Below are 26,417 nucleotides of genomic sequence, written 5' to 3'. Positions count from 1 at the left end.
GTCTTCCTCAGCAAAAAAAAAGAGGAGGACTGGCAGATGTTAGCACAGGGCTGATCTCCTCACAAAAAAAAAAAAAAGAAAGAAAAAAAATAAAATAAATGTGACAGTCTATCTTAAAAAACAACAAAAGGAAGTTCACAGCCTCTACATCCCAGTAAAGTCACCTGCCATGCTAATTTCCATTTCTAGAGAAATAAGAAAGAACCATTAGTTAAACTCGTACGTGCAAAGTCAAGACCAATACTCCTCTCCAGAATCATGTGTGGCAGCAAAGTCTGACCTGCTATCATTATTTTGTGTAGATAATTCTTTCGATTCCCCCTATTTTAGGTCTTCTGGTTTGAAGATTCAAAAAATCATCTGGTTGATGGTTCAAAATTTTCTATCTTCATAACTCGCTCACACACTTACATAGAGTAAATTGCATTAACTCCCTTTGTAAAGGAGATTCTCACTCACATCCACGCACACAGAAATAGAAATCAAACACGGGGGAAATCTTGCACTGAGTGTACAAAAGCATATTTGGGATATGAGTCACAGGATTAAATGAACTTTGCTTTCCCTGTCATTGAAATTCAATTCTATTTCATTAATAACTCCTCATTTAGTACCTGTGGTCTTATCATTGTGCCAACCCCGAGCAGATCCAGACAGACAGACAGGACATGACTTCTGCCTCTTGTCATTAATAAATAACCACCAGCTATTTGACTTTCACAACACTCTGGCATGGAGCAAGCTCACTGTTCATAGTGTTTCTTGAGGTTACAGTTAATAGTTATTTCCAAGGTAAATGAAAGTCAAACTTATTTTTCTTTGATGTACTATTTAAGAGTTGTCATGGTTATGAACTTTTATTATCCACCTAAAATCACTTTATCATATTCCATGCAAAATAATTAGTTTTTTTAATTGCTAAGGGGACTCTGAAGACCCTATACTACTCTGAACTGCCTGCCAAGGTCTACCAATTTGAATTAAAAAAAAAAATAGAAATCCATCCCCCCCGAGTTGTTTGGATGATGGTGAATACTGCAGATAGTTCTTAGACCCTTCTATATGAAGAGGTCTAGTCATGATTGCATGAAGAAAAGGCATACTTTTCCCTGATAAGTCAATTTTAATCGAACTACTGATTCCTTAAAAATACTTTTAAACCAATCTATGTTCTTTATTTTAGAGACAAATTCTCTGAAAAGTAAAATAAGAAAACACTTGTCACACTCCTTTAAACATGTTTGTTTTTCTACGTACTCCTAATTAAGTACAAAGAAGGCCAACAAGGAAATTCATGAATTGAGATCATTATAACCTAATCATTTGCTTGTTTAAACAAGTCTCTTTTTTCCCTTTTTTTCAATACATTCATGCTTGTCAGTGAATAAAGATGTGTTAGGGTTTCAGAAGTTTATCTCAAATGCAATCATATCTTAGATATGTAATGCATGTAGTTGGTATTTATTTAGTACCCACTGTGTACATGCACGGTGCTGGGAGTTATGGGCTGAATGAACCAGACAGCTGCTTTTCACATGGAGCTTTCCATCTAGTGAGAAAGCTCTACCAGAACACAAATAATGATCACGAATTTAGAATGCCAGAAAAGAAGTGCAAATTACCTCAGGCTCACTCCATGTCTTTATATGTAACTTCCACCCATAATCAATGACTCTGACCTCATGCCTACAGTCATGACATTGACCACAACAGAGGCCCAGACGGAATTTACTAAGGTTGTCCATCATTGTGAACAGCCCAGAGTGGCCTTGTTAACTCGGGAAAGACATGAAGTTGTTGGGGTTTCTGTCACTGAACGTAGAGATTTCCAAATAGAACCACATGTGTTCTTTCTCACATAGGTAATTTTATTCCTAGATGAATAACAACCATTCTCTGATATAGATGCAGCACACTTCACCTGCCAATTTTAGAAGTTGATAGTGAAATTCTAAATGTTCCAATGACCTCTTACCTAGTTAGTAGCATAAAGTATATACAAAGGTTACTGAATTTCTCATGCTCCTATAAACAAGATCAGATAAACATCCAGTGCCTATTTAATGTTAACCTGAGATTTTCTGGGAAAAGGCATGCTGTCCCCAAAACACGGTAATTCAAAAAACATGCTTTATAAGTAGACGCTGAAAAACAAAAACAAAGAAAGTCTCTCTCTAGTTATTTAGTAATCCGATAATAAAATGTAGAGTAAAGAAGAGTTTAGGAAAGCACTTTTTTTTTTTTTTTTTTTGTGAGGAGATCAGCCCTGTGCTAACATCCGCCAATCCTCCTCTTTTTTTGCTGAGGAAGACGGCCCTGGGCTAACATCTGTGCCCATCTTCCTCCACTTTATATGGGACGCCGCCACAGCATGGCTTGCCAAGCAGTGCGTCGGTGCGCGCCCGGGATCCGAACCAGCGAACCCCGGGCCGCCGCAGCGGAGCGCGCGCACTTAACCGCTTGCGCCACCGGGCCGGCCCCTAGGAAAGCACTTTTAAATATTACTTTGTAATATTTTAAACCAGTTCTGAAATAAAAATAGCAATGGGTAAAATACACTGCAAAGGTCTAATCACCCATTTTTTTATTTACCAAAGCTTCTCTCCAATGGAAAAATGTTCCAACTACATCAAACAGAGGGCATATAATCATGCAGATTTTCTAAGCCCACCTTTTTCTTAAGTATCTCTGAATTCTACTTGACTTTAGCTGTCAGTCTCAGGATTAACAGCTCTTTGAAGAAATGCAGGATATATATATATATATATATATATATATACAGTAGTTCCACAGAAAGTTCATACGCAATCTAGCTACAGAGGAATAATCCACTTTTTATATTTTCCTGGGGAAAAAATCATTCTTCTGACCCCCACACGGCCAGATTCCAAGCCTGATGCAGAAAACTCATATATCCCCGCAACGAGACTTTCCGACAAGCAACTTTCTCTGTCGGAACACAACTCAGTGGAGACAACGCTGATTCTAATCTATACAAAAACTTGTTTAAGAACACTTGCTTACAAACTGTGACACATTCAGGGAATTCTGAATTTCTGCTTCACCATCAGTGTGTGAGTTAAGAGGACAGCCACGTGTCAGAGCTTAATTAGTTGGTCTAAGAAAGAGAAAGATATCAGGCAAAAGTGAACCCCATCTCTCCCCAGCATCCTTCAGTCTCAATCCCTCAGGAACAGTTAGCTCCTTGCTCGCCGCCTGTTGGGGTCACAGTTCAGGGACTGCTTCCTTTGTGACCACTGTGACAGCACAAGAAAATATGAAAAGAAACAGGATGCACAGAGTTTATTTCTTAAATACCTACATAAGTATTCCTAGGCCTTCCGTTCTTACTCTCTCTATAAATGAACCTGTACCTCAGTAATAACCCCACAAGTGACTGCTTGGTCCACAAACACCTCCAGGGACAGAGGGGCTCTCCCTCACTGAAGCACATTCCTCTCCGGATTATGAGCTGAAATGATTTGTGCCTCCAGTGCCTTTCACTACCTTTTCTCGTCCCCACATCCTCTTCTCCCTGCCAACCTACAGAGGCAGATATGGCCCCTCAAAGTTCCTCTCCTTCCCATTAAACACCCTCAGCTGTTTGAACTGTTCTCCAGGCTCCCACACTTCGCCATCTCCACTGCTCCTCACACTCGTCTTCTAGGTCTCCTTACAGCACGACCTGTGCAACAGGACTGCTGAGCCTTGGTTTATTTTTGCTACCCAAATGTCAACCAAGTGCTTAATGTTCAGGTCCCTAATACAGTATGTTGAACAAGACAGAGTATCTCTCTGTTCCTCTGAGCTCCATTACATCTAGGACATACATTCACTTATAGTGATGTTTCTCGAATTTAATAATATATGAGCCCTTTTTACAGAAAAACAGTTTCCTTGGACCCCAATTGGAAAAGCACTAACTGTGAAAGGAAGTTTTTAACTTATAAAAATTTCACCCATACACTTCTGCTTCTGGTCACTGCTGAGTGACTGGTACCAGACCTGTTCTCCTGCCGTGAACAATCAAAAACTGAGCAAATGTTTGAGGCAACTGTTTTCAGGCAACAGACAATGGGCAGTGCAGGAATGAATGACCGAAGAGAAGGGAAGCACAAGGTAAATATGTGGGTCAACATAAAACAACAGCTTTCCTTTCTCCTCTTACTTCCTTAAGACACAAGTGACTGTTTAAAGTCATATCATTGTGAGGTGGGGTTTACCATAAACACACACACACACACACACACACAGAGGATGATTGTGATTTACTGCTACAAAATGGTTCAGTCTGCACATAAGTTCAAAAGAATTTATGATTACCCTCAAAAAGAATAAACAAAATTTTAAAATCTTATAAAATTCTCAGGCCCTTCCCCAAGGGTACATTTGTGGCTCCCAGTTTGAGAAAATGACTTTTAATAATTGTTGCACTGCTATTTAAAAGCCTCCTTGAGGGGGGATCAACACATGTTTACATCCCCGAAGCAAGACCAGCCCGAGTCATGACACACAGTAGGTGCTCAATAAAATGCTGCTGTATAACGCAAGGCGCCTCCAGTGTGAGGGGGTCCGCTCAGCAGCATTCACTGAGTGTGCCGTCCACAGTCCACGGCCTCCTCTGCAGGAAGCATGACTGCTGTTGAAAGGGCCAGTGCTCCAGGCAGGGCCTGTTTCCTCTTTTCCTCTACTCGGTGTTTGCACACTACCGCGCTGCTGATGTCCTCAGACACAAGGCAGCAGAGCTCACACTGGGGTGAGGGTCTCCCATGGTACAGGACTTCCCAGAGACACGGGCACAGCAGACCACCTTCCAGGTTTTCACCTTCTATCGTGTTCTCACCTAAAGCCAACCCACCTGATTGTGCCATGGCACCAGCTTCTCCTTTCTACCGCCCCTTTCACAGTCACCCCTCTTGTCATCTTCAACCGTCAGTGTTTCAGCCCCAGTGCAAACCCTTCCAGGTGCCACACAAAGGGAGAGCAGGGTGCCTGACTCAACACTGAAACACTGAAGGCAGAGGCGGCTTCCTTCCTCCAGTCACCAAATCATGACTCGTCTCCCCGCCCCATCTTCCCATCAACATGTCAAAATATCCACCGTAGAACTGGCCTTCAGAACCGAGATGGATCTTCTGAGGAAAGCATTCACAAGTTTATGGGGGTCGGCCTGGTGGCATAGCAGTTAAGTTCGTGTGCTCCGCTCCGGCGGCCCCAGCTTCTCGGATTTGGATCCCAGGCGCGCACCAACGCACAGCTCACAAGCCACGCTGAGACGGTGTCCCACATAGAGCAACTAGGAGGATGTACAGCTATGACATACAACTATCTACTGGGGTATTGGGGAGAAAAAAGGAAAAAAGGGAGAAGTTTGGCAACAGATGTTAGCTTAGGGCCAATCTTCCTCAAAAAAAGAAAAAAAGTTTTTTGATCAGAAAAAAACGTAAAAATCTTTCTGGCAGAAAGTAAATGAGTTGACTGGCTGCTTTACCAAATGATTGAAATTGTCTCTTTTACAAATGTTAAGCTTATGGTAAACAATTTTAGATGTCAACTTAGAAACATGAAGAGAATACACAGATTTTCAGAACTAATTCGGTCCTTCTATGAGCACGGAAGCTTGACACTTGTTATCTACTGTATCACCCTGATCAAGAAATCAAAAAGGGAAATGAGGCTCTTCTCACACGATTATTCAAGTGAGACACAGTGTGTAAAGGCTCTGAGAAAGCTGTGCAGTGCTCTGCAAAGCTATGTTATGCTTAACATTCACACACACACACACACACACACACACAGGTGCACACGTGTGCATTTCAGTGAACCCATTCTGGCTTCCTGTGATTTTCATTTCAGTTCTGAAGCACTCACAAATCAACATTAGACTGAATTCTCATTTTCCTGAATGCGATGGAATGAATGGGGTTCTGGACTACAGGCTCCTGGGGGCAGAGACTACATTTTCTGTCTATGTAATCCAGCACCCGGCAGCTTTTTGGAACACAGCATGCAGTAAACATGTAAGCATGCCTATTGAGTTGAACTGAACTGAAAAATGAAAATGAAATATGAACATAAGATTCATATTATACTCAATTATATTCAATCTATTAAAATAAACCACCCCTGCCGTATTGGAAACATAGTTTATGGCTATGCAATATAATAGCTGTTAGAATCAGGCCTCAGAATGCTTGGAGATCTGGAAGGCTCTAAAACTCCCACAAAGGATCTGCAGTGTGGGAATTCATTTGCTATGTGAACTGGGAGCTTTCCTTTACCACGGGATTGTTTTCTCTCCTCTTTCCCTGTGTTGGTCTGAATACAGCTCCACAAGAGCCTGACCCTGGGAGGTGACAGACAGGGAAGGAAGCTGTGGTTACCCCTGAACGACACTGTCTTTCTGCAAGGATTCGGCAGTTGGTTAATACCTGCTAAAAGAGGCTTTCCTTAGAGTAATTTATATATATGTAAGGCAGCAGGAGTTTGCCACTTTGTCGCCATCCTTTTTCAAGCCTTTTTTTAAAATAATTTGTAATTGACTTAGAGTACATTGAGTAAGTAAGAGGAGTGTCAACTTGAGCTGAAGAGATCTTTTTACTACTTATACCAAAACAAAGAAGAGATGCATTGCCTTGACTTTAAGTCAAATACCTTCTTTGAGATCCTGAATTTTCTAATAAAATCTTGGCTTTCCCAGTAGGTTTTTTTATCATCTCTACCAAGTGACTGTGAGTCCAGTATTTACAACTTTTTATTACAGTAGAACATACATGTGGAAAAGTGTGCAAATCAAAAATGTGCAGCCCCATGGATGTTTCACCAAACGACTGCATCTTTGTAACCAGTGTGTGAATCAAGAACCATGCCATCACCAGCATCCTAGAAGACCCTCACCCGGGATAGGTACCTATCCCAGAAATGAAGACAGCAAAACAGACCAGAGAGATGGGAAAAAACACAGGCTGCAGAGAGGGGCACACACACAAAAATCCAACCTCCTGTGATTTGAACAGAATACACACTCAGCGAATTAATCTGAAAACTACAAGAGAGTGTTTGGTTTGTCTAGTCAATCCATCTCTCTCTCTCTATTTCTCTATTTGTCTGTCTGTTGACCAATGTTCTCCCTCGTTCCCTTGTTCCCCTTTCCTCCTCGTGCCTCGATGGCCTCCAAATGTTAAAGACCAAAAAATTTCAATTAAAAACAATTAACTTCTAAACAGTATTGTGAAGGCTATGATTTCTATAATATCACCCCACTAGCTAATTAAAACAGTGAATGTTTACCCTAGGTTAATATTAGATAAAAATGTCAAACTAAATACCTAAAACTTTGCTACTAAGATGTTCCATTGGGAGAGGCTGGAGGAGTGCACAGGCCCTCTCTGCGTCTATTTTGCAACTTCCCGTGAATCTGTAATTCTTTAAAAATAAAAAGTTAACAACAAAAAGCTTTGCTATTGCAGTAAACTACTATTCATATTTACATAAGGTAGTCAGTATTTTGGTTTTAGTAGGACTTTTCTAAGAACTACAACAATTAAAAAAAGTCCTCTTAACTTCTCTATTAAGTAACAAAAAAAATTGAGAAAAAATAAGATGAAACCATTAAGTTCAAACAAATACCTACTCTAAAATGTGTTTTGCAAGTGAAGAACTTAATGCTTAAAAACATCATCTAGGGGACATACAACAGTTAACTTCTTTAACTCTAACCTTTCTAACCACACATTTTTGTCTCCCCTTCTTAATATTAAAAAACAAAAAATGCTAACCATAAAGTTAATATTCAAAGAAAATAAACGTTTGCCTCCCAAAGCCTTCTGTGTCAGGGGCAACAGTCACTTCCGCTGTGTCTTTGATGTTTCAAATGTATGGGTCCCAAGCATGTCACAGCCCCTGAAGGAGCCAGTACCGCTCCAAAAGCCCATGGATGGCAAAACCAGCACAAAGGTTAGACCACCCTTCAATCCATTTGTAAGTCAAATATCTCATTAAATCCTCTCACTGCCTGAAGCAACGACGCTGCTAGCAATGCCTAGGAAATAAATTATCATCTTTGAACTGTTAGCTTTTCCATTTTTGGTGTTTCTTGCCACAAAACCAATTTATTTTTACTCACAGATTTAAAACAACTTTAAAAATAACTTTTATATGCTGCTGGTAGGAAAGAGCAAATCTCTAGTATATGTTACTTCATGACCAGTCTGTTACCTTGCAAAATCTAAAACAATGCTAGATAGATAGATAGGTTAAAAGATGGATAGATAAATGGTGTATTTTCATGGTTCCAACGTAAGCACCTGCAGGTCTTCTTATTACAAACTTGGTGAAGGACAAGAAGCCTAAGGCAGTTCTGAGGATGGAGTCCCAGATGGAAGTAGCAGCCCCTGGGTGTGGGCGTGCAGTGGCTCAGAACCCACCACAAGTGCACTGGGCATTGCCTGAAACAGCTCAGTTAACTTCAGATCCAATCATAACTGAAAGGGGGAATACAGATCCATTCTTTTCTCTCTTTAGGAACCTTAACTATTGCTGAAAGGGCCAAGGGCTCCAGACAGGGTATTTGTCTTTCTCCTCATGAGATGGTCCAGGTGTCCAGGGACCACGAAGACAAAAAGACTGGACTGGGGAAACGTGTGTGGCCATCACTGCCACATGTGCTTTAGTGAGGAAAGCAAAGAAAGGCTCAGCAGGGGAAAACAGACCAGAAATGAGGCCTTCACAGGAACCATCATAAAAGTCCCAATGTGAAAACAGCACAGGAATAAATCATCAGGCTGTATAATGAAATCAAGAGCAGTTTAAAAACCGGCCCAGGGCTATACAGGAAAAACAACAACAAAATCAACGCTCTTCTAAAGGAAGGTAAGCCTGTAAATCCTGGTTCCTTATGTCATGATACACACCCCCCCAAAATGTCAGAGCCAATCCGGATCACGCCAGGTTCTGCTTGCTGCACAATAGAAGTGTGTGCAGATAAAGCTCTACTCAGAGAGTGAAACTTCACAGGAATAAACTCTCTTGCAAAGGAAATTCATCTGCAGACACACTTTTTTCCCCTGAGAGGCACACTGAAACTCTGCCCCACTGCACAAAGCTGCTTCCTCAGACAGAGACAGACTCAATAATCTCACCGTTCTCTCTCCATCTCTAAGATCATGCTATTGAGTTGGCATGTTTGATGGCTCCTTTCAAAATCACTGGGTATTAATTAATTACTATCTGTCACTTTTGAAAATACACTTAACACTTAGCCTGGGCCTTTTTTGGCTTGGAGGACATCTTGTGAACAGGACATGTGATGATCACAAGATCAGCACTACTGTGATTACATTATGTGGTACCTAGTGCTTCTCTTTTAATTAAAAATCAACCTTGTAAAACAGTGTTCAGAAGCCACCCAGCCTGTAAAACTTCTACTGGACTACAAAGTGCATTCAGCATCCCTAGGGTCACCATCATTGCATTTTACCTGTGGTGACCATCCCATTCTACTCTTCCTTTATCACCTAAATGAAAGAATGCAGCCTAGGGGGGAAATAAAGTACAACCTCCTTCTGAAATGAAGTCCAGGGAGGAAAGAAAAAAAAATCCCCGAAATTGCAATAGAAGAACACACTATTGGCAACTTTCCTCGCCTTGGCATCCCATTTTCATTGGCTCCATTAGCATGGTTCAGGCCTTGAATTCATGACTACTTATTTCCCCGGCCATAGTTTGAATGTTTTGTTTTTGCAACTGGGCAACATTATGAATATTTAGTAGCCATTGCCCAATAATCCAAAAGCCTAGCCTTTCTAGCCGAGACTTTAAGAACAATACTGTGTCATGAGGGAAGATGGACTCAGATAACCACCCACGTCTTCCATCCATCTGGGACTTTTCTCACTCAATATCTCTCCTCCAAACCAGGCACATCACTAAATTTCCATTTAAACAAGAAGGAGTCTATAGAAGACAAAAGTGAAGTGAAAAACTGAGCAACGTGTCTGACTATGTTGTCCCATTTCACCAAGTTGCTCAACTTTCTGTTCTGCCTTGGCTGGGCAGACTTAGTTGGTTCAAGGTGAAATGGCATAGCTTTAGCCCAAATAACTTTTGCAAGACACAGAGGTCCAATTCCTAAAGCCATCCTGAAATCAATACACTAACTGCCTGTTTACTGGAAAAGTTTACTTTTCAACGAGAGATGCATCATCTCAGGCTCAAAGAATCCATGTGTTCTCTTAGTGATATTCTCTAAACTGCAGTCCATCAATGGTAACTGAAGATCAATGATTCAGCTCACATACAGGACTTTTTCCTAGTTCACTTTATAATTATGAAATATAAATATGCTATTGGGGAATAAACAATAACAAAACAAAGTTCTTTCCCTCCTAATGGGGGAAAATGGGCACTGTATTTTGACATTTCTCTTAGAAAAGGTATATCACCATCAATGAGAGCTCTACTGTCATTCCACGTTCCATTCGTTCAACAAACAAAGCTCCTCAAAGTGAATAATTTTGATTTTTGTAATAATTTCTCCTTAAAGTCAATTCTTCAAAGTATATTCCCAGCCAGAATAGCTTCTTATAAAGAGTAGAGATAAACAATGAGCAATCCTGTAGTGCCAACTATTTGTGAAGTTTGTCTATTCTTGTAATAGCTGCTTACACACCCTAATGAGTTTAAGTGTGTGATCCATTTAAATCACAGAAATGACTCTTATCTGTGAGTGAATTACCACATGTAGCCACAGGCATTGCTACCTGACCCAACTACTACATCAAGCTGCTTTCTCCCCTCCTTTTTTCTTCAAGTATTTATAGGTCTGGCAAATTTACAGAAGCTTATGACACAACTTTAAAAAGTCATACTTCTAATTTCTAAAGTAAATATTTTCAAGGCTCATAAATTCATTGCCCTATATTTTATGAAATGGGCAATTATAATACATACATAAAAGACTTAACTCTGAAAAAATACTTCAAAACAATAGAAAAAGTGGGAAAGGAATAAAACTGGAGCAGAACATAGAGAGATTGTGAAGAACATCTGTACAACCTGCTGTGTCAGTTGCACAGCAGGAAAAGCTCCTGGAACCTGCATGTTGACCAGCCCAGGGATCACAGTCACACTGTGGAATCTGTGAGTCCCTCCCCTTCAAACTTGGGTAATTACACCCACCCTGTGGGGTTGTTAGGAGGCTTGGAGAGATGGGTGTTAAGGCATTGTGTAAACTGTCAAGTGCTATACAAATACAAAGTGTTATTATTATTATGACATCAATACGTTAGCACCTAAATTATAGGGACAACACACTTATTATCTACATGTTTAAATACATGTCTTGCACACATTTAGATTTGCTTTTAATTTCATAAATGTTTCCAGGTGGAAGGAGGCTTGGAACCATCTAGTTTGGTTATTTCAGGAAAGTTGAAACTGGGAAGGTAGATTCTAACCTGTTTTCTCTTCCTATTGTAACTAACAACAGATTACAGGGAAAAAAAATACAATAAGCTATGTCCTAAGAAAAACTCCTTAAGCAACACCACTTCTCAAGGAATGAAACATGTATATGCATATTTGTATTAAAAATAGTCAGAACCACCGAATGTCTTTGACATTTTCTAACTTTAAGAAATTATATAGTATGTTTTTGCAGTCATTTGCCAAAATTCTTTCTCTGTGAAGACTTATTCATAACAGCTTGCAAAAAAAAGAAAGAAAGAGAGGAAGGAAGGAAGGGAGGAAGGCAGAGAGAAAGGAGGAAGGACAGATTAAGGCAATACATTATTCTCACATGCATAACGTACCAGGAAAAGGCATCAGAGATACAGAAACCAAGAATGAACTCTAAGGATAAGGTTTCTGATTCTTTATTAACTTTGCAGCAAATAAAAACCAAGAAAACATTCTGAAATCCATCATTCTTAAAAGCTACTTAAAATCACTACCTTAAAAACCAATAGGTGACATAATAATTCTCCAACAACCACCTTTTGTTTTTCTGTCATTCATCTGGACTTAATCAAAAATGGATGAAATTGGGGGTTCTGGGGTTTTATTTTCTTGTAAAAGAGATGATAATTGTTTAACTTTCTAATACTATATTAAAATATACTTTAGAAAAAAAAAAGAATCTTGCAAGTTAGTACTAGATTCAATAAATGATTTGTTTTTATTCTAGACACCAAAATAGTGACAAATTTATGAGTATGGGCAAAGAAACTAAAAATCCAGAGTTTTTCACATACAAATGTCAGTTTACCATATTGGAGAGACTATATGCAATGCATTAATTTTCTCCAAAACCTGAAGTAAAAGAAAAGAACTTCAACACATGGTCACAATGATGTCACGTGCAAGGAAGCACAGCTGGTAAAGCCATCATGACGTCACCATCATGTGCAGGCCTGCGTGCCCACAGCAGTAGAACCTTCAGATACCACATTTCTGCTCTTAAATAAAATCCTTCAAAAACGTTCTGAAAACAGCTGCTAAATAAACAATGGTCTAGAACCCCTTCTCTCTTTCCTTTGACATAAAGGCACGAATAGACAGGCTGCACGACAGCCCTAGTTTATCCTCTATTTGGTACAAATCTACCTGTTAGCTTCCAAATGATCTCTGCAAACAAACAGGTGAATCTGTGCAATTTTCAACAGTGAGTCAGGAAATGCACATCTTCTAACTCCCAAGTGGCGGTGGCTCAGTTAATCTGAGAGACTCTCTGAGTCAGTGTGATTCAACATGTATTGATTGTTACGCAGACAATAAATCAGAATTATGCAGACATCTGCTTCCTTTCTTTGCTTTCTGTAGTAGGAGTTACATAAAGGATGTGAAGTAGTCATCTTTCTTATTCTAACAACTTTTAGGGACAAATCATGCTATTGGGAGAAGGTTAAAATGATCAACCATATTCCAGATTCTAGTTCAATTGCTCACATCTAGTTGTTACTTTAAAAAAAAAAATGACCAAATGACCACCTCAATTTTTAAATGCAAAATGTGTCACCTCTTGGGCACTCTACTTTTGACATTGTAAGTTTCCTCATGGTCATTTAGAAAAATAAAGCAGGAAATTCTGAAACCCCGGCATCAGGCCCACAGCATCTTCTCATTCTCTTCCCTTTGCCTGGAGACCAGGCAAAATCTCATTCTTCGAAGTCCAGCTAAATGTTCTTTTTGAGAAACTGCCCCTACCACAGAGGTCGAATTACCCCCTTTCCTGGGCTCCCACCGAAGTCCCAAATCCCTCTATTATAAGACGCTGCATACAGTGACTGTTCACGCGTCTCTCTCCCTGCTCGGCCCTTCCAAACGTGAGTCCTTTACGGACAAGCACAGCTCCCTCGTTCCTTTAGTACATCCCAAGCCCACACGGGGTCTGCAGAGTATATCAGCAGTTCTCGAACTCGGAAGCGCAGAATCTCCCAGAGGTCTTGTGTTCACAGATTTGGGCCCCATCCCACAGTATCTTATTCTGAGGTCTGGGTTTAGAATCCAAGAACGTGCATTCCTATCAAGTTCAAGGTGCTGCTTCTGTTGTCTCGGGGAACACACTCTGAGAGCCATTGTAGCAGAATTTTCATGGAATAATTCATGAAAAAAATGTAACTTTGAGACTGATTTACTAATGAAGTATAAAACTGTTCCTGGATCTTGAGGAAGCTCACGCAATGAGAAAGAAATGGGAGTTGGAGAACAAATACAAATTTCTTCTCTGCCACAAGCTACACACACCACTTAATCCACTCATCAGAATGGCCCAGGGAGTTTTCAAAAATGTGTATGTTGCTCCATCCCCCAGAAATGTTGACTCAATTGGTCTGGAGTGGAGCAAGGCACCCTCATTTTCAAAAGCTCCTTGCAGGATCTAAGGTACGTTCAAGGTTCAAAAACTACTGCTTAAAAAAAGAAAAAAGTCACCTCCTAGTTTTTTTTGTTCAGTCACTAAAGTACAAAACCAAGTAATCTGATGCTGTCTTAAATAAGAAATGGGGGATTCCCATCTGAGGATTTGCAGCAACATACAAATATGATTCCCAATGTACTTATATGCTCAATATATTATTTATCAGTTGCTGATTCCTGCAACTAATCAGGCTGCTAACCACAGCAGCCTCGTCTGGAAAGCAGCCAGTAACCCAGAACCCGGCCTGGCTCAATATGGATGGCAACAGTGAGCATGAGACAGGCTGGGGCGGGTTATTCTACAGCTAAAGGTAATACCTGCAATTGAAGTATCCAATAAAACTACAGCTCAAGGCCACACTGCTCTCTTGGGCTCCAGACTGGTATACTCTACTGTGTCCTGGCCTCTTCCACCTGAACACTTCGAATCCCCTCAATTGACTCTACTCTTCCTGGAGCATTCACAGCCTCCAAGAATGGATTCCATATTTATCCAGGCATCCAAGTCAGAGGACTGTGTGTCATCCTGGGATTCTCCATTTCCTATACTCATATAACGACCAATCAGTTCTACCTCCTGATCAGTCCGAGTCACCTGTTCTGCATCCTCATTGCTCCTGCTTCATGGTCTCTCCATGTCTCATTCACCACTGATCTCCCTGCTTCCAGTGTTGCCTCCACAATCCATTCCCCACATTGCTGCTAGAGTTATCTTCCTGAGACACGAAACACCTCACGCCGGTTCCTAGCTTACAACTCCACAGAGACCCTCCTTTCATACAGGAGGATAGTGAAGCTCTCCATGAACTGTAGCCTCACCATCTACCCTTCCTGTCCCATTACGCTGAACAACCAGTGCTCTTCAGAACATAGCTACTACTGGCACTTCTCTTGGAATGCACGTCACATGGTAATCTGTGGGGAAACATCCATAGCTCTTTGCAGGCTCAAATAAGTAATCCTTTCCATTTGGGGCTATCCCTGGCCCTCTCTCTAGGTAGAATTAAAAGCAAAGACTAATACCAGAAGACTTCTTTATCCTGTACAGAATTCTATCATTGTTTCTGTGACATTTTCACACTTGTCATTCTATAGATCGCTCTTTCCCTAATCGACTTGCAGACACTTAAGGGCAAGTACCAACTCTGATTCATTCCTACAGCTCAAAATGTGGAACAGCACAAATTGCTCACCGTAGCTGGAGCATAAAGAAAAAAATGCAAATAAAAGCCCACGTTGTAATAGGTAGCAATACTTGTCCTTATACTCAAAGGACAAACAATAGTGGTTAATTTGTGTAATTATTTATACTAAATCAAGGCCACGTGTGCTGGCGTACTAGTAACAGGGTGCAACTGTGGGTGTATTTAGGACTGTGTACAGGCATTCTCATCAACCATTAGTCCCTGGAACTGCAATTTAGGGCTCTTGTTAATGAGAAGTTCCAGATATATTCAGAAAAGACACTTGGACTCTGTATCTTTTCGTGAGAACCCACCAGAATGGGAGATAATGTGGAGCAGAGAAGGAAATGCCTAGAGCTTAGCTATCCCTCCATGCTAGCTTTCACACACTACTTTCTTAAGCAAGCTACTGAAATTTGTTTGGTAAGAGTAAAATTTACTTTAAGCATATGTAGTTCACTGATGCTTAGTCAACAGGGTCAGGTATTAGATATTATACTTCAGAGATTAAAATGTCAAATCCAACACTTAGCCTCTAACAGGGCTAAGTAAACAAGCCACCACGGCTCACTGGCCCCACCACCTCTCCTGCTCCCAGCTGGCTCAGGAAACTTTATAGAGAGTTGAATTGAGTGTGTCTATCTAAATGTGTAGGAAGGAAGCTGTACCTAATGACTCTGAAAAAGTGAAAATTTCAGTCAAACCGGTTTTTTGATGTAAATCTCAAAGCCTGGATCCTTGCCCAAATTCAAACTAACCTGCTTATGCGCATGGCCGGATGGCAGACTACCCTAAGATGTTGTGCAAAGAGCCAACTGTTGGAACGTTCTTAGAAAACACAATCTTTTAGGAGGAAAATGAGAAATAAGGTATGGGCAGAAGCTATGACGTCAAATGAAAATGATCGAGGAGCACAAGCTAAGATTTATACTTTTTTATATTTATTTATTCCCTATGTGTTGATGGTTCCAGTATAAACCAGTAGTAATTAACGGAGACCAAAAATGTTTCTGATCATAATTTCAAATGTCCATAGGTGACAGAAGAAAACAAAACGGCATTCATTCAGTACAGATCTGAGGAGCAGAATCTAGTTTTTAAATTGTATTTACGTGGAAACAATGCATAGGTAAGGCATATTCTAGAATTTGGATCTTGTCTCAAAACATACCCCTACCAGTAAAACTTAACTTTAAATAAGCCCATTTCTACTGTACTTACTAAGTCCAAAATAAAACACACACACACAAACACCACTTTTACAGCAAGCCACATGGCAAGGGTCAAATAATTTCCCAGGTGGGTCCTTCAACAAGCTAAGTGTCCCCATCATTCTGATCCCATCCCCATTTCAGGGTCTGGGACACCAGCGTGGGGCTATCTTCCCTTAAACACCCATAATCATCAATTTAATATTACAATTGGCTTGCAACTCCTGTCAAAAAAGTTTCAGACACTAGCTGCTGGTCCTGGAACTTTAGATCAAAGGAAAAACAGAGTATTTTCTTTTTAACCAGGGTGGAATCCTTCATCTTTATTGACACTACCTCTAAAAACATTTCAAAACATGTTAGTGCTGTCATGTGGACCAAGTCTAAATATGTAGCACAATGGATTTTGGCAATTGGCTTCTTCAAAATTCAGAATAAGTTTTTGAAAACTTATGGACTATGAAACTAAATATTTGAAGCCAGAAATGACAGCCAAAAGCCTGTGGGAGCTATCAGCCACTTACCTCTACACAGAGCTCCATGGGTGTGAACATAGGATAGAAATAGAGACCACCAGTCTCCTTTTCAGATTTGAAAAGCATTTTACTAATACTTAATTAGTGGCTTAAAGAATCACATTCTGAAAGCAATAATAGAAACCATTAAGATTACCCCTCTCCTTTTAACTCATAATGTCTGGCACATTCTACGCACTCAATAAGTATTCACTGAATTCAGAAATGAGGACTCAGAAGCTGGAGCTGGTAAGTGACACGTCCAGGTTCACACCGAGCTGGAATGGGAAGACAGGCCTCCTGGCTTCCAGGCCAGAACTGAACTGGGCTTCCTCAGAACTCATCTCCTGAGAGAAAGGACGGTTCACCTTGGATAAGATTCAGAATCCCTGAGTCTGTTCCCTTCAATACAGCCCAGACCTAACCAACCAAGAATGTTTTCAGAGGAGGGGCCAGGGCAGGCTTGTCCAGTAAGGAATTCCTCAACTCCTTGGAATACCACCCAGGATCGCTTCTAGGGCAACACTTTTACTTCTGTTGTGCAAGAGCAAGGGGCTTGCTCAACATCTCTCGCGCAATTTCCAAGTTCACGGTTAATTTGGTGACAGCTGCCTTCACGAAAGGTGGCCACGGTGACCACTGAGTAATTGTGAGCAGCAGTCTAGACCGTGAACAGACTCACACAAGGGGCCTTCCTAACGAGCCTGTTCCCGGGCCCTTCCCTCCCTGTCCCAGCATCTGACGTTAGACGCTCACACACACTTACCCTGGCTTTCCTAAAACCAGGACTCACGCAAGGCAGTGGAGGCAGGTGGTTGAGGGAGGGCTCTGGGGCTGGAAGGCCTGAGTTCAAATCCTGGTTCTGCCTCTTACTAACTGGGAAAGTCACTTTACCTCTCTGTACCTCAGTTTCCTCACATATAATGAGGGTACCCACATCACATGCTTGATGTAAGGACTAAAAGGACACTTGAAACAGTGTCTGACAGTACTAAGTGCAACAAAGAACAGAAGATACCATATCTCAGAACCAAATAAATCTCTTTAAAATGAGTAAATTTTCCTGAACAAAACTGACTAAATTTGATTGATATGAGTCTTCGACGCTTTTTGTAAAAAGACCTCATCTTATATTTTTACTAATTTGCTCCTTAAATTTGGTCTTTTCATGTTACTTTAACTGAATGACATGTGTTCACCTACACTCACTATTTTATTCAGGAGCATTCTGTTTTAAGCAAATATGGGACTAACAGGCAAAATAAGTGGTATTTATGTTCTTCTCAGAAACAAATCTCCAAGCACTAATAGCAGTGTTCAAACAGGTAACAGCAATGAGCTGGGATCATTTCTGGAGTGAGAAGTGATGCTTTGGAGGCGCTCTAAGAGTTTAATCTAGAATAAGGATGGGGTCCCCTGCAGCAAAAAGGGAGAGATCACCTGCCTCAGAGAACCCTGCAGTCAGCCAATTCAGGAACAGGCTCACAGCCACTGGGGCACAGCACGGAGGAGGCAGAACCCTGCAGCCTCCATAGAGAGGAAAAGCTTTCAGGGAAAAGACTAATCCCTTAGTATTGAAATCACCTCCCACCTCCTCTGTCCCACATTTTGCAAGATTGTTAGAACTCCAGAAGTTCCAAAAGAGCTCCTTACATTGGCAGGTAATCTTTCCCAAGACTTGACCAATCTCTCCTCTGTGCCAGGGTTCCCCAAACCTCGCTATCCAACAGAATCACCTGAGGAGCTTTTAAAAACCCGGATGCCCAGGTCTCACCCCAGACCAATGAAATCAGCATGTCTAGAGGTGGGAGCCAGACATCGATTTTTGTTGTTTCGTTTTAAATCCCAAGTGATTCTAATTTGCAACAAAGTTTGGGAACCACTGCTTTATGCCTTAACGCTCCCCCAACAAACGCACTCAGCCTCAAACTCCTCTTCTCTGTGCCAATGGCATCACCAGCAAGTACAGACCTGACTCTTGGAACCCGGGCTGCTCGATTTTGAAACTGTGCAATTAAACCTTCCGAGGCATGTTTCTCAGGTCAAGTGCCTATATGGTCGGTACTCACGAAGCCAGACTCGCTCAGGCTGGGTCTGGACATTTGCCACACGTGCACCATGGATATCAGTCCTTTCTTTTTTCAATTAAGTTTAATATTTTGGTTGGCCCAATGTCATACTCTTCAAAAAGCTAAAAGAAACATCCCAAAGAAAAAATCTGGGGATTTTGAGGTGGAAAGTTTGCTATGAGCCTTATTTTGAAAAACTATGGGGACCTGGCCAGATGGGTTCCGCCCACAGAGAGGTCGGCACCAGGACCCAGCTGTCCAGCCGCGGCCGGTCCCACCGCTCTGTCCAGCTCCACCGCAAAGCCTAGAGAGGTGACCAAAGGGCAGCAGGTGGGGCCAAATCTCGAGAGTTCCCAGGAAGCCACCACTTCACGAGACCCACGCGCTCAAGGGGCGAGGGCGCCGGGGAGGGAGCTCTGGGCTGGCAGGGAGCCTGGGTCCCGGGGCGGCAGCAAGACCGCGCGGAGCGAAGGATCTGCGCCCCAGGCGGGGTCCGACCTCACCCTCCTTCTCTTGCCGAAGACGAAACTAAGTCCTCCCTTCCCGGTAGCCACAGGTAGGTAGTGGCAGACGAGTTCTCCGGCCTCCCGGTTCAAGGCTGCGGCTCCACACCCGGGAAAAGGGCTTGCAAGGACCCAAGAGCGGGGCCGGGACCCAGGCTGGCAAGGCCGGGTGCAGCGAGCCACCTTAAGTGTGAGACGCGGAGCGTCCGCTCCTGTCCCAGGAGGTCGGAGAGGAGTGGGGTGGATTCCCGCCGGTCCGTCCTCAGCTTCCCTAAGCCCCTCGGGGGAGTCCCCCGGCACGGTTGGACCCCCAGGTGACAGCCCGGGGCGCACGTGCGGAAACACGAGCCGCCCCGCGCCCACCCCGTGTCAAGTTTTCTCCCTCGGCCGTCGACCCCGCGCAGGAAGGCAGGAAAGTGAAGCCGGAAAGTTGCGAGCGCTCCGGGCGCCGAGCTCCGGGCGACAGTTCCCACACCCGCCCGCAGCCCCGCGGCCCCGCGTCCGGAGTGTCCCCTCCTCGGGCCGCCGCGGACTCGCCCAGCCCAGAAACGAAACGTCCACTGCCTCCCACGGTCCCGGCCAGAGGCGCAGCCGACCCTCAAGGAAACAGGAGAGGAGCGGCGGGCGGCGCGGGACGCGGAGCCGGTGCGCCGAGCGCGGGCTGGGCCGGGACGGCGGCGCGGGGCCGGGGGGCACGCCCTTACCTTTCTTCTCCTCCAGCGCCGGACTCGCCTGGAAGTGCGCAGCCAGCAGCACCAGGAGCGCGGCGCCGACCGTCCCCGACGATCGCATCCTGCCTCCGAGACGCTCGCTCCGGGTCTCCGCAATTAGCCCCGGACGGAGTCGGAGTCGGAGTGGGAGTCGGAGTCGGGCGCCGTGCGCGGCGGCGGCGGCGAGGCGGGGACTCCGGCGGACGCGGAGGTAGCCTGTTGCCCGGACCGGGAGGCGGCGGCCGGGGCTCGCTCGGGGCTCGCGCGGGATTCGGCCGCCCTGGCCGCGGGCGTGCACACCGTGCCGGGGGCGGAGGCTGCGGCCGCCGCGCTGCGCTGGGGGCTGCCCAGACGTCTAGCTCGCGGGGCGGGGGCGCGGGAGCGAAGGCTGGGCTGGAAGGAGGAGGGACCAGGAGGAGGAGGAGGGATCGGGAGGAGCAGAGGAGGAGCAGAATACGAGGAGGAGGGAGGCAGAGCCAGCAGCTAGGACCACAGGCAGGCAGCCACTAGGAGGTGGGGACGGCGGTGGCCCCCGTGGGCCCGAGCGCTCAGTGAGGGCGGGAGCGGGGGCGGCGTGCGGGACCCGAGGGTGCCCGTAAGAGTTAACTTCCGAGTGGGGCGTTCCCTGCGCTGTCCCCCAGGACCCGGTCCGCGAGGACTCGCCCTGCTCTCTCCGGGGCCAGCCTTCGTCGATCCTCATTTGTACAGGGTTCCCATTTCCCCGCCCCACCCTCTAACTTGAGGAGCGAACTTGTACCAGCTCTGGGCAGACTAGCTGAGCCTTAGGCCCAGGATGGGATGAGGAAAAAAACCCCTGTACTCTGGCCCCCAACTCCTCCACAGCACCCCGGGATCCTAGTGGGGGGTCGGAGGCTAGCCTGGCAGCCTAGTTGTCCTTTGCTGCGCCTTGCTGTGCCAGGTGTCTGAGAGGGTGCTCTCAGGTACGAGAGGCCTTCAGATCCTGTCACCCTCGAAATCGTCTGAAATGAGGGCACCCGACTCCTGGCACAGAGACAGGCCTTGGGAAATGTTTGTTGAATGAATGCATGAGTACCGAGGGAACCCACAGCGTTTCATATGCCGGGAATCATCCAGGGGTACTTGAAAAGCAAATAAATGGGGTAAATTACCTCGCAAAACTTTGCGAAAAATTACACTTTTAGAGAAGCCAGGTGCCCCATTGTCCTGAGACAGCACACGTAACCCAAGCAGGAGAAAAGCCAGGGAAATCTGCTAAGCGTTTGGCCAGAAGAAAGTATGCTTTCTCGGGCTGCAGGAACTTGAGCTCAACTCTCTCAGCGAAGTCTGCCCTACTCCCACTGCCCCTCCGCCCACAGGATACATGTCCTCAGGCCCCATTTTACAACCAAATCCCCTCTTCTCCTCCCAAGATCCACTGGTGACATTCAGGCAGGTTCAGCGCTGGTCTCCCCACTGTTGAAGAAGGGATCACAAACCTAAAGGAAATGGAGTTAAGACTGGGACCTTTCCTGTCCATGGAGGAGAGGAACTGTGCATCCTTCCTTTCCACCCAGCAAGGGTAGGGCACCGGGCTCCTCACCATCCACAGAGCCCATGACTTTTCCTCTGAACTGAGAGTCATTTGTGTTCATTTGTTTTAAGAAATCAGGAAGACCACTGAGCCCTCTGAACTCGTTTAGCCCCTGGGTGGAAAAGGCTATGAAGATTCTGCAGGCTATGGGTTTGGTTCCCTCCACATGTTCCGAACAAGGACTTCAAGAAGTATGTAAAGACACAGCTACAGAAAAATTACACAAATTAGAGAAGGTCAAACTGGAAACACAACAGTGGAAGGTAGAGTGAAGCCAGGAGAGAGTCTTAGAGAAGACCTGCGCACACCCAGGTCCTGCATTTCCTCAGCAAGGGCCACCGATTTGGCTCTAAGCCATCTGTCAAGGAAACATGAGAGGTGGCACAAATCTATTGTCCATATGTTAATACACTAATCAACTGAAGCTACAACTAATCTTTAAGACTGCATAGAAATTTATCCCATGAATCCCCCGAAGCACACAGTGTGTGAAGGTATCCCAGCTCTCACTGACTGCTTTTAGAATAGACAGCACCACCTTCACGGTGCTGTCTTCTTATAATGTCCCTCCACATGATCTGATGGCATCTCAAGAAGCAGAGCTTTGTGAAAACAATTCCCCAAGGAGACAGTGTGACACTTCAGGCACACAACCCAATAGTGGGTTGATCCCAGCGAAGGGAGAGGAACGGGTGAGTTAAAGATCCTCCTGGGACACCTGTGTTAAGTTTGAGTTTCTGCTCTGAGCTTGTGAGGCATTCAGGATGCTTTTGTACCCCTTGGCAGGTACATGGAGTGTACTGATAACTGTGTTACTTGTTAAGTAAAAAAACTAATGGCCAAGCTGGCAGAAATGACATCCTCTTGAGAAAACGGAGCCTTGCCTAGGCTGAGCTATGCATAGAGGGTGCTTGGGCATCCAGTCTCTGCAGGGAGTGATCCCAAGTCACATCCCAGGCCACATCCCAGGCGAAGGCTGCCGCCACAGGAACAGCACCAGGAACCCTGGCTGCATGCTGCTAGGTACTGATCAGAAATGAGCTTATCTGACCGCTGTAAGCCAGGTTACACCTTTGTCTGCCTTTTATGACAGGGTGATGCTGTGTCTTAGCAGCATTAAATAAATCGCTTGTCCGAAGTCCCCAAGCGTACTTGCTAGTATGAGGCCAGCCTTGAACCCAAATCTAGGCCATGTTCTTCTTTACTCTTTTGCTGCAACTTTTCTAAACCTGAGACAGATAGAGACTTTGGGACCCCAAATTCTGTTTCAGAATATCTTGGAAACTTTTTAGAGGAGGTACAACCAAAATTTCTGCTTGGCCAAAAACTTCCTAGATAAAGCATCCACGTACACCATATTAGCAAGCATGTACTGCAACCGTAGTATATCCCACATTAACTCTCATATGTGCTGTCAATTTTCCTAACACAAGCTGTTCATTCTCTTTGCCATCTACAAATGGGAAACTTTTTTTTTTTCCTTCTCTGATGAGCATTTTTCCTCTTGGAAGAGGCTTCTGAGTATTTAAATGAGTTTAATCTTTTCTGGAAGGAACATGGCAGGGAATCCCCAGAAATCACATACCTTGTGGAAGGAGAGGAGAAACTGGAGTTATTTTGCAGGATGATGATAGGAAGGCTTCGAATGTTTTGAGTTCCGTCTTAGGCCAGAGGCATTTGACCACCTGTTTTCTCTGGCCTTTGAGGTCAAAGCAAGGATTAATGAGGAAAAACATCAGAGGGGCAGATTTCAGAATTAAAAAAATTATCTTTTATAAACTACTGGAGCTATCTAAAAGTGGAATGAGCTGCCTCTGAGTGGAATGAGTTTCTCCATCCTTAGAAAGATTTGTATGCAGGAGCAGTGCTAAGGGAGACTGTGAATTAAGGACTGAACCAGGTCCCTTCCAATCCTAAAATTCCGTGGGAACATGCATTTCTAACATAGGCTTCTATTTCAATGTACATGGACTCAACAGCTCTTCTAAAGATACATTTTAAGAAGACACAAGAATGTGGTAACAGGGTTGCCACTGGGGAGGATAATTAGGTAGCTGGAGATCAGGGTTTGGAGGGAGACTTATTTTTCAACTGTCTGTCCATTTATACCTTTGCAATCTTGTACTGTGAGCAGGCATGGCCTATTTCTGTAAGGTAAGGGTCAGTGACCTCAGTAGGTGACCTTGTTGAGGTTCCTGGGCACTCCTGGTGGCAGCCTTTCTTGGTTTCCTCCGCCATTTGCTCTCTTCTTTTGAGTCAAGTTATATGCACTTGACTCTGAGTTGAGAATATGGAAGAAACAACTTCTTTCTCAGGGATAATATGCTGACACAAAACTGCTGAGGCATTCATTTGTCATTAGTATTCTTATTAGTGTTGTATGTCATTAGTATTTATCGTTATCTCTAGGGTTGAGGGTTATGTAATGCTTGGAAAGCAGGATCTCTGTTTTGAACATTAGTTTCTGGCTTTGTTGCTTGTTAATTACTTTGCATCGGGATCTTATAGGAAATTTCTGGACCCTGCACAATGCTTTGCCTATGTTAAAGGTTTAAAACTGAGATTAAATAATTTTGTCCAAGGTGTCACTACTTGTCTCAGGGGTGGTTATCATTAGAAATATTAGCCTCAAGGTTGCAACTGGTGGCTTGCAGACCAAGTTTAGGATACAGATGTGGTTTTGTGGGGCCCACTCAATATTTCTTTTAATTGAATTAATGGCATCATTTAAAAATCAGGAGATTTCATATTTAAAATATGATTTTAAATTTTATGTTTCTCTTGAAAAATGGGAAGTGCTGGCCAACTGCCAACTGGGTCTGCTTTCATGCAAGATGGCAATTGGCTGGGTGATAACTGTCCCCTTCAGAAAGGACATTAAGTCTCCAGCTCTCACCAACACCACCAAGCCTGATTCACCAGTTCATGGGGCCTGCGTGGCTACTGTAAGCATTCAAGTTTGCAGCCTCACCCTTCCTGGTTAAATAATGCTATTGCCACTTTATAGGTATGATTCTCATCTCTGGTTTTCCTCTCTCCCTTATCTTCCTTTCTCTATCCAACTCATTCTTCCTCATCTCATCTACATTTGTTGATAGATTTTGGTCCAGAGGTCATAATACATTATATATCATGATAGACCTCACTTCAAATTAGCATATTTCAAATATGGAGTAATATAAAAGCACAAATTTTATCAAAGCTCATGATTATACCTTATCATTATTATGGTTAACATTCTGTAGGCATATATATATGGTACTGATCAGAAATGAGTATATCTGACCACCTGTGAGCCAGGTTACACTTTTGTCTTAAAACCAATGAAAAATTGCTGGAGACAAATACTTTCTTGTCGAAGAATAGAGAAAGAAGGGTCTACCTCTCAATTTGTGGTGCATGTGCAGTGACTGTGTACCATGAGCTGACCATGAGCTGGCACTGGAGTGAATCGGGATGGGAGGTAGAGGATTGGGAGACTGGCTAGACTAAATATCGTTGCTTATCTTGCAAATCAGCAAGTTTTGTCTGGCTTATTTGTCTATGATAAACTGTAATAAATGATAGAATGTGTGCTTTATTAGGAAACAACTAAAGAGACATTTTGAGGCATTTTAGCTATTTGTAATTTAATTGTTTTAATTATTACAATTAAGTCTCATCTCATGTAATAAAGGTCACGTGGCAAAGACCTATTGTTAAGTTTATATTCTTCTAAAGAGGAATTCAGGCACTTCATACACTGAGAGATAATTATGTCATTTTATTTTTTCTCACAAAGACTATAGATGCAGAGAATGAAGGTTTCATCTGTACTATAGAAAGAAAGAAATCACTTTTAAGGAAGCCACCAGAAGTTAGATTCAAAGTGCATTTTTAGATGGTGGCAGATCTGGAACATCTGCAAGGGGGAGAATATTGTAGCTTTAAAATAATCAACAGGGGGCGGCCCCGTGGCTTAGCGGTTAAGTGCGCGCGCTCCACTACTGGTGGCCCGGTCCCAACCCCGGGCGCCTGCCGACGCCGACACACTGCTTGTCCGGCCATGCTGAGGCCGCATACCACATACAGCAACTAGAAGGATGTACAACTATGACATACTGGGGCTTTGGGGAGAAAAAGGAAAAAAAAAGGAGGAGGATTGGCAATAGATGTTAGCTCAGAGCTGGTCTTCCTCAGCAAAAAGAGGAGGATTAGCATGGATGTTAGCTCAGGGCTGATCTTCCTCACAAAAAAATAAATAAATAAAATAATTCATAGGGCTAGAGAAATCCAAAGTAAATTGGTTTTCTGTTTCTGCAATTGAATGGAAAGTTAGAAATTCTTGTGGTTGATGATTTTGAAGACCTGAGCCACAAGGAAGCCTGAGTCATTGAAACTCCCATGGGAGAGGGACCTCAGAGATAGGCCCTGCCATTTTACAGGTGACAGGGTAAGCACTTGTCCAAATGAATTGTTTCAGGGAGAAGGAAAGAATTAATAAATACTGTTTTATTAATTAAATGAAACACGTGGGAGTTTTGGGGGTTGTTAGTTATTTTATTAAAATTCAAGTTGGAATAAATGGCATTTACTCAACACTCACTTATTGAGTCTAAAGTGGCTGGGAGACAGAGGTCAGTTACCCGTTCCTGCCCTCACAGAAGTTATAGTCAGCCTGTTAAAGGTCACCCAGACCAATCAGATGTGTGTGTGTATGTGTGTGTGTGTGTGTGTGTGTGTGTGTGTGTGTGTTATGTAAGAATAGGAACCTTTCTAT

General features: G+C 43.5%; 1 protein-coding gene across 3 annotated transcripts in view; it reads right to left on the bottom strand.

The window, feature by feature from the left end:
* Positions 1-20,407, bottom strand: part of EGFR (epidermal growth factor receptor) — a 199,262-nt gene extending 178,855 nt beyond the window's left edge. For all 3 annotated transcript variants that reach the window (XM_058534824.1, XM_058534825.1, XM_058534826.1), the window contains exon 1: positions 20,101-20,407. In XM_058534824.1, coding sequence (XP_058390807.1) covers positions 20,101-20,188 — 88 coding nt within the window. In that variant the 5' untranslated portion in view covers positions 20,189-20,407. The remainder of the gene's footprint in view (positions 1-20,100) is intronic.
* Between the last annotated feature and the right edge of the window lie 6,010 nt (positions 20,408-26,417).

This window comes from Diceros bicornis, chromosome 41 (assembly GCF_020826845.1).
Source record: "Diceros bicornis minor isolate mBicDic1 chromosome 41, mDicBic1.mat.cur, whole genome shotgun sequence".
Taxonomy (NCBI): Eukaryota; Metazoa; Chordata; class Mammalia; order Perissodactyla; family Rhinocerotidae; genus Diceros; species Diceros bicornis.
The sequence above is the reverse complement of the archived record's forward strand: the minus strand, read 5'-3'. Positions and strand labels throughout refer to the sequence as shown.